The 8,302-nt window shown below is 36.4% G+C and overlaps 1 protein-coding gene across 2 annotated transcripts in view; it reads right to left on the minus strand.

Annotated features, from left to right (window-relative positions):
- Nucleotides 1-8,302, minus strand: part of kdrl (kinase insert domain receptor like) — a 58,949-nt gene that overhangs the window by 38,986 nt on the left and 11,661 nt on the right. For both annotated transcript variants that reach the window (XM_015023627.1, XM_015023632.1), the window contains exons 2-6: nucleotides 7,646-7,730; nucleotides 6,093-6,301; nucleotides 2,611-2,741; nucleotides 295-439; nucleotides 79-215 (exon numbers count right to left, since the gene is read on the minus strand). In XM_015023627.1, coding sequence (XP_014879113.1) covers nucleotides 79-215; nucleotides 295-439; nucleotides 2,611-2,741; nucleotides 6,093-6,301; nucleotides 7,646-7,730 — 707 coding nt within the window. The remainder of the gene's footprint in view (nucleotides 1-78; nucleotides 216-294; nucleotides 440-2,610; nucleotides 2,742-6,092; nucleotides 6,302-7,645; nucleotides 7,731-8,302) is intronic.

The raw sequence follows: 8,302 nt of genomic DNA on the forward strand, positions 1-8,302 counted from the left end.
CTGGGGAGAAAAAAGCATCATTAAACATCACTGCTGTAAGTTTTGACGGTCACTTTTACAAAGCCATGCCTTGCTTACTTTAAGCTTTGGAAAAACCCAGATGAACTTTATTCTTCCGTTTGGGCCCGTCTCCCCGCTGCAGTTAAGGACAAGCGTGTCGCCAACCAACACTTTGACATGATCTGGTGTGACTTTTAAATTATTTATATTTTTAGCTGGAGAACAGAGGAAAATATGTTAGTAAATGTTATATTTTATATTTGTTATATTTCTCAGAATAAAATTTGAACTTACAGAATTTGTGTGGAATGTAGGAGGACGTGAAGTCTTTCCCACCAAAGTGAGATCTACAGGTGAGCTGCGTATAGTAATTATCTGGAATCGTGAACCCTACTTTGGGATCCCACACCGTCTCTACTTCTTTTGAAAGTGGTGGATTCTGTAGTGATAAAAGCAAGGTTACTTGTTTTAAGCAACACTTCTAAAGTTCACCTATTAGGCTTCTTTGAACATGGCTACTGTAGGTCTATAGGATGCATAAAACATATTATTATTATTATTATTATTATTATTATTATTATTATTATTTCTTTTTTTGCATAAAATCATTCTAAGATGATGATATTTTAGTCTGCTCAGTTCTGCCTATTTTGAGCTCCTTTCATAATGAAATGTTATGAAATAACATAAGCTGCTGCTGGCCATGCCCCCAAACCCAACGCTTGCATGTGAAAATGGCTGAAACACATGCGCAATTATACAACCGTACATCTTTGAAAAGGCTTAGTAGAGCCTCCTGCACAACCAACAAGAATGCAGCAAGTGGTTTCTGGATGGTAAGTCAATAACAAAACACTCTTCCTTTCCAGCAGCCATTATACAGCAAACACTGTGGTAAAATTTAGATGGCCAAATATGCTGGAGCTATGCTTGGGTTGCTAGGTAACGGGCAGAATTCTGCTGGGGTTGCTAGGTAACGGTGCACTGGAACTTAATAATAGGAAGGTTTTTGACATGGTTTTGACTTGGCTCATTTTTCAGACACCAAAATTTTTTTTATCTTATTGGCAAAAAAGCAGCTTTTTAAGTGTTTGTGGGTTTTTTTTTTTAGAAGCAGTAGAGACACAAATGGACGTACAAAAACAATCACTGACTGAAGAGAAAAGGTTTCAACTTCATTTAATATGCAACTTCTGCTTTACTAAGATCACCTGGGGACTAACATCTGCTAGAGTGAGCATCTAATTAGTTTTAACTGTGTATACTGAGCGTGACCTCGGCAATCATTCATGCAAGTGGAGCACAGAGTCTGAAAAAGCTGTACGTGCCTGCTCCTGTTTGTTCCCAGGTCAGGAGACAAGCGTTGGACTGGGACAAGAGGCAAAGGATGAGAAGGAAGTAAGGAGGCCAGGAAGGAAGGAAGGGTGTCATAGTTGTGATAAAAACAGGAAGTTTCTAGAATCTGTGCCATTAAATTCTGATGTGATAAACTTTAGATGAAATAATGAATGGATATCGTTAAATGCTTTATACCTGCCGTTTCCTGAACCCTGTGCTGTTTCTTTTCTGTTACATTTCCTGATGCTTAGACAAGATATGAGGCTAAATTTGGTCCCAGGGTCTATTTCTGCAGAAGAGAGCTCCTGGAGCACCTTCCTGTCCTCACAGGAAGCAGACAACACGACTCCGTTTACCGATGCGCAGCTTCAGAGTTGGGTTACATTTGCTGGAGCAACGTTTTGGAAAAAAAATCACTTTTAGGAATATTTTACTGTGCTGTACTTTTTAGTTTTAGTTTAATCTTAGTGAGAAGTATCGCTGCGCTTAATTAACTAAAATTTCTGTATTGTCTACCCACTGAATGAAGAACAAAACCTTCGTTCTTAAAATACCAACATTTCCACATAACTTCATATTTTGGTCAATCTGATTATGTAATTTTTAAATTTTAAATGATGAATATTTTGATCACACTGCAAAAACACAACATTTTATCATGTTTTGTTGGTCTAAATGTTTCACTACACAAAGAAATAAGAGTTTATTTTAAGTCAATAACTCCTTAATGCTGATGAAAAAGTACTAGATCCATTTGCAGATTATTTCATTTATGACATGAGAATAATGTCTTACTGTAAGTGAAATAATCTGTCAATGAAACTAGAACTTTTTCATAAATTTGAAGGAAATATTGATCCAAAACAAGGTTATGTTTCTTGCAACAAAGTTACTTGTAAGCTAGTTTTGTCTTCAAGTCCACTAAGATGTTTGCAGTAGAAGCTAGACAAAAAAGATTGTGTAAAATTTTGTTTTTGCAATGCATGAGTCACCTTTTTCCCCAAATACTTTTATACTCTTTTGTAAGTTCTTGGACGGCTTCTTTTTACTTTCACTTGAGTAAAAATATGTTGACCACACTTAGGGTGTGGGAACCAGTTTTGTTCGTGACAGAGACCCTCCACTGATGATAAATAAAGACTCCCTGCTGTTAAATTAACAACAGTCCTGTTTTCTCAGATGATGCACCGCGTGATTTTTCAGAGTTTCACATGAGCGCTTACAATTATTTAACCTCACAAGCAGAAGGAGGCGTGTGTGAACGTTTCTTACCGCCGTCAGACGTACAACAGCGTCAGGTGAGGTGGTCCTGCACGGCACAACGAAGGTGGTTTCATGTTGGTAAATGCTCAGAAACAGAGGTCTATTAAAGGAGTAGGGCTCAACAAACAGCTGTTCAGGGTCTACAAAAGGAAAAAAGCCACCAAAATTAGCATCAAATATGAAAATATGTAGCAGAAGAAGCCGTTAAAAAACAGGCTGAGATTCTGGGAGCAAGATTCCTGCAGAGCTCTCTTATAAAAAAAAACAAACAAAAAAAACCCACAATGTTTTCTCTTCAGACTAAACCTTCCAGATGTTTCAGTCCTTTATATTTATTATAAAATATTAAAAACACAAATTTAATTTAAAATTATGGAAGATAATTAGAAAGAATCCAGATTCACAGTCAGACAGACAGATAAATAAACACAAAGAATAGAAAACAAATAAAGATGGAACAAAATAGAGAAAGAAGGAAAGAGTGAAAGAAAGAAGAAAGAAAGGAAAAGTAAAACAAAGCAGAAAAAGAAAGAAAGAAAAGAAGGGGAAAAAGAAAGAGAAAGAAGGAATCGTAGAACTAAGCAGAAAAAGAAACAAAGTAGGAATAGAAAGAAAGACTGAAAGAAAGGAAGAAAGAGATAAAGAAACAGAGAGAGAGAAAGAAAGATACAAGGAAAGAGAGAAACAGACATAATGAAACAAACAATAATCTTGCTTTATTAGAAAGCCACTTTACATGTTATATTTTTTTGTTTTAAATGTTTGCATTAATTTATGCGTCATAACATCAAAATTAAAAATATATACACAGGCAGAATTACAACATCTGTCATAATCAATATATTTATCACATTATTGTTCAAAGTGTTAGGAAGAATTGATCCTCCTCTAACTTTATGCATTTCAGGTTTCCCATCCCTCCTTTAGAAATAAAGTCTGTGCAGTCATAATTCGCTCAGAGTCAGTTGGGATTGTCTCCAACTTCCCATGACGCTCCAAGGATTGGCACGTATTTTTATTATTGCTCGAGCCTCCCAGCTGGACGGCCTGCGCTGAAAAAGGACAAAGTCCAGGAATTCAACGCAGAGATGAACCGATTAGTTAATTCTGCCCAGATAAGGCTGCAGAGCCCAGGAGGAGCTCTTAGCTTAGCGCCTGCTGGGCAGCCAGGCATCAAACTACAACGGTGGGAACTCAAACAGTCTGCGATCGGTGTGAGGTCAAGCATTATTGGCGTGATGAAGGGACTTTTATCTGAGAAGTAAGCGTGTATCATAATCTAATAAACAACTGAGGGGCTTTGAAAATAGTTTGCCAGACTAAACACGGGCAGAGTGGAAACCACATTCCCAGAGCAACAGGAAAGGAAATGAAGAGTATCCAGCTTCGTTCGAATGCGAACCATTTCTTGGACTCAAATCTAAGAGCTTTGTATTTATATAAACTTCTTTAATTTGGAGTTTCAGCTCAGGCTCCGTTTGAAGAGTACAGGAACTGTAACCGGTGCGATGCAATGCTTTAGGGAAGACTTTGGAAAACAGTAGCAGGAGCAGGAAATCAGTCAATGACCAGAGCTTCCTGTGCAATCAGGCTCACCCTTTAACCTCCAGGAGAAACCACAGCACAAACTGCTCCCCTTCTCTCTGTTTCTCTAAGGAAACCAGAGGAAAACCAATGAAGGAGGCTGCAGACTACCAGAAAAATGGAGGATAAACACAACTCTATATAGCTGCAAGTCCTTCTTGCTTCTGGTATTCATTAATACTTAAGCTATTCTGCACCAAAGATCATCAACAAAGCTAAAATTTGGGGTCTAAATATGTTGAAAAAGGTAAAGAAAATAACTGCTTTGTTTCACAAGGACTGATAAATATTTGCTTTTAAGAAGAAAAGACATTTTGATGCCTAATATTTTGGGATCCTTTTGTTTGTAGTTTTGTCTTATTTCAATTGTACTAAGATATTTGCACTTGAAATTAGATTAAACATACTTGGTGGGATTTGGTGTTTTTGCACTGTTTATCTCTATATTTAGAGCAGAGGTGTCCAAACTTTTTTTTGTCAAATTCATTGAGTCTAAACTAGTAAAAAAATTAAAAAAATAAATACTAAAGCAAATAAAGCTTTCCTTATGTTCATTGTAGATCCAAAACTTAAAAAGGAATTTGCATGTTAACTGTATTAATCGACATCAAGTTTAAAAAATGTTTTGGCTCAATTAAGCAAATTTATTCTTGGTAAAAGAACAGGATTTGGGTCATTTTCTTTCAAAATGTTTCACTGCAAAAACACAAAATCTTACAGAGTATTTTTGATCCAGTTTTTATAAATTATATTAATATTTTAGTGCAGCTGAAATAAAACAAAACAAAATTTTGAGCAAGATGTAGGAACTCATTCTAAGCCAATAATTACTTAAATTATAACCCCATAAATGTAATTTCATTTATATCATGGGGAAATATCTTATATGTGAAATGATCTGCCAGTACTTTTCTAAATCTTTTTTCATGTTTTCTTCTTGAATCTGGGACCATTTTTCATAAAACACAGGTTTGCAGGTTTGACTGACACTCTGACGTTTTGCAGTTCATTTGGGATAACCTTTGACCTCATGGTTATCTATCAGGTTGACGTCTAACCCTCTCTGGCTTGTCTGAGTGTTTTGCTGGTCTGTTATTTCTTGGCAGGTCTTCTGAAGAACAATGTTTTCCCCTTTTCTACAAATCTAGATTTAATAATGTTGTTGGATATATTTATGGACGAATAAAAAATAATCTACTTTTTGCACTGCAGAAACACAAAATATTACCAAACAAAACTAACTTATAAGTAACTTTTCAGCAACATATAGGCGATTGTTTTAAGTCAATAATTCCTTGATATTGATGAAAAATATTTATTCCACTGGCAGATTATTCCACTTATAAAAAGGGGAAAGTGTCTTATTGTAAATGAAACAATCTTCCATTGGAGCAAGTACTTTTTCATCGGTATTAAGGATCTTTTTACTTAAAACAGGCTCCCATGTTTTGCTGAAAAGTTATTTGTAGGTTAGTTTTGCTTTATTTCAAGTGTAATAAGATGTTTGCACTAGAAACTAGACCAACATACTTGGTGAGAGTTTGTGTTTTTGCAGTGTGGTCACTTTTTCTTAAATTTGCATAGAAAAAATTAACATGCAAAAAAATCAACTCTTGAAATTTTTTTTGGGAAAAATCTAAACTGCTTTGTTTGATAAGGACTGATTCATATTGGCTTTAATAAAAAAAAATGCAAAAAACATTTGATGCATAATATTATAAAAAGGTGTGTAAAATAGATGTTTTTTATTTTCATATCATTTTATTCCTTCATCAAAAACATAGCTGGAGTGTTGCTCTGATTGATTAATTCAGGTGTGTAGCAGCACCAGTCCTTAAATCAGGTTTTAAAACGTTGTAGGCATGCATCGGGTCAACATTTTGTCAGGATAGTTTCCTCTGTCTCACCTTTCACATAGATGTAAACTGAGGTGGAATGCTCTGAGCCAGATTTGGAGTATTTGCAGGTGTACGTCCCCGTGTCGTTGGCCGTTAGGTGTGTGACTGTGAGTCTGCTGCAGTGCGAATGATGCCTGGAGTCACACTTTTCCACCTTAACACCCTCCCCCAACAGGATCAATCGTTTTGCAAGAATCCATTGTAAGATGCCATGACCTCTGAAAAAAAGAAAGAGAAAGAGAGAGAGGCGCAGATGATGATATTTACCAACTCTGCATATTTCAGAACTATTTTTAGTTTAAGTGTCACAGCTGGCAAACGGCCTTGCAATCTTTTCGGTTCAGGACAACAGCGGCTGCTTCCCCCCCTTTGGGGATTTTCTGCCCTGATGTTCATCCTGAGTTTATTTGGAGTTAATCTCGAGTCACCCGATACCTTGAACTTTCACATGGGAACATGTTTCTCTTGAAAGACGTGCTCAGCTAACACATTCTTTCCACGCAGAACCCATTTTAAAACTCTCATTAAAGCGATCCCAGAGGAACATCAAACATGTCTAGTATGCCGTTGCCTTTGCCTGCAGAAATTTTGGGTCAACCAACCTTTAGTTCTCATCCAGTGACAGAAAACAACGCAGGCCTATATGCCTACGAGAGGCTCGCCATACATCGCCTTGTAGGGAAGCATTACATTAGATAGCCACTAGTTTCTGTGCATTCTTTGCAAGCCTGCGAAATGATGCAATGCCCCAAATACTTCATAAATGTGGATGTAGCACACTTGGGTCCCACCAGCTCTAAAGGAAATAGCAAGAGGCTGATAAATTTGGACCACCACCACTGGTTCCTGTCAAACGCTCTCCCCATTTCGTTGTGGCTGTTTATTTTTCCTCTGGTCTGCAGCCTCATATAAGACATAAAAGCAAGAAAATTACATTACAACCAAAAGTTTATATTATGTGGATTAAGTCCACAAAAATACCAACAGATGCATAAAAATTCATAAAGTTTCATAATAAATAGTCATATTTTGAATATTTCTTCTATGAAATATTTACTATGTCAAGCTGTTTAAGACCATACACTGCAAAAACACAAAATCTTACCAAGTACTTTTGGCCAAGTTTAGTGCAAATATCTTAATATACTTCAAATATGACAAAACTAACTCATAAGTAACTTTTCAACAAGACATATGAGCTTGTTTTAAGTCAATAAATGTTTAAAATAGATTTTTTTTTAAATACTAGGCTTTTAACATATTTCCTCATGTTATAAGTGAAACAATCTGCCAGTGGAAAAAGTACTGATCAGTATTGAGGAGTTATTGATTTAAAAAAAAGCTCATATGTTGCTGAAAAGTTACTTTTAAGTTAGTTTCTTCTTATTTCAAGTGTACTAAGATATTTTCACTAGAAACTGGACGAATAATACTTGGTACAATTTTGTGTTTTTGCAGCATCAATCTGGTTAATTGTAATTTATGTTAAAAATATGGATAAGAACTCATGCCGCTTTGGGGAAGTGTAAACTTCACCATCACTGGTGTGTTGCGCTGCATACCTGCAAGTGAGGTTCAACGAGTTTCCCTTATGAAGAACCAGTGGATTATCAGAGGGGCGGATTTTAGGATCCTTGTCCACTTGTCCTGCAAAGACACATAAACACACATAGCTCAGCATTTACAGTCCCTCAGTAATGGCGAGTGTCAGTCACCATGTGAATGCAAAACACCGGTGGAAATTCCCATGATTCACCACATTGCTATGCTTGTGGGTTTCTTTCTTTTGTGCCGTTCTGCCCCTGCCTCTGCAAAGTGACGGCCCGCTGCGCCTGTTTCCGGCACAGGAGGGCAGGTTGCTGAATCGGACGGAGGTCCGGGATGAGCAGATGAGCAGAGTCAAAGAGCTGCTGCATGCTGCTGCATGTGTCAACCACATTCTTTTTTTTATTCAGACCTTGTGTTCTGAATGTTTGATTCTCTCTTCCCCGGCTTCTATCGCTGTTTGTCCTGTAGGTGGAATATGTTTCAAATCACTTCCACAAAAGCTAAAAATCAAGAAATTCATGCTCTATTTCAGAAACACATTGATACTGCTCCATCTGTTATTTTATACTGATCATGTAATATTAAAAATATGAATTGAAAAAAATTTATATTTTTCCAATTCATAAATTTGGAAAAAATTATATATTTTTAAAATAAATTTTGCTACATTT

The sequence above is a fragment of the Poecilia latipinna genome, unplaced genomic scaffold (assembly GCF_001443285.1).
Source record: "Poecilia latipinna isolate Pla-1442-1.1 unplaced genomic scaffold, P_latipinna-1.0 Scaffold90, whole genome shotgun sequence".
Classification (NCBI taxonomy): domain Eukaryota; kingdom Metazoa; phylum Chordata; class Actinopteri; order Cyprinodontiformes; family Poeciliidae; genus Poecilia; species Poecilia latipinna.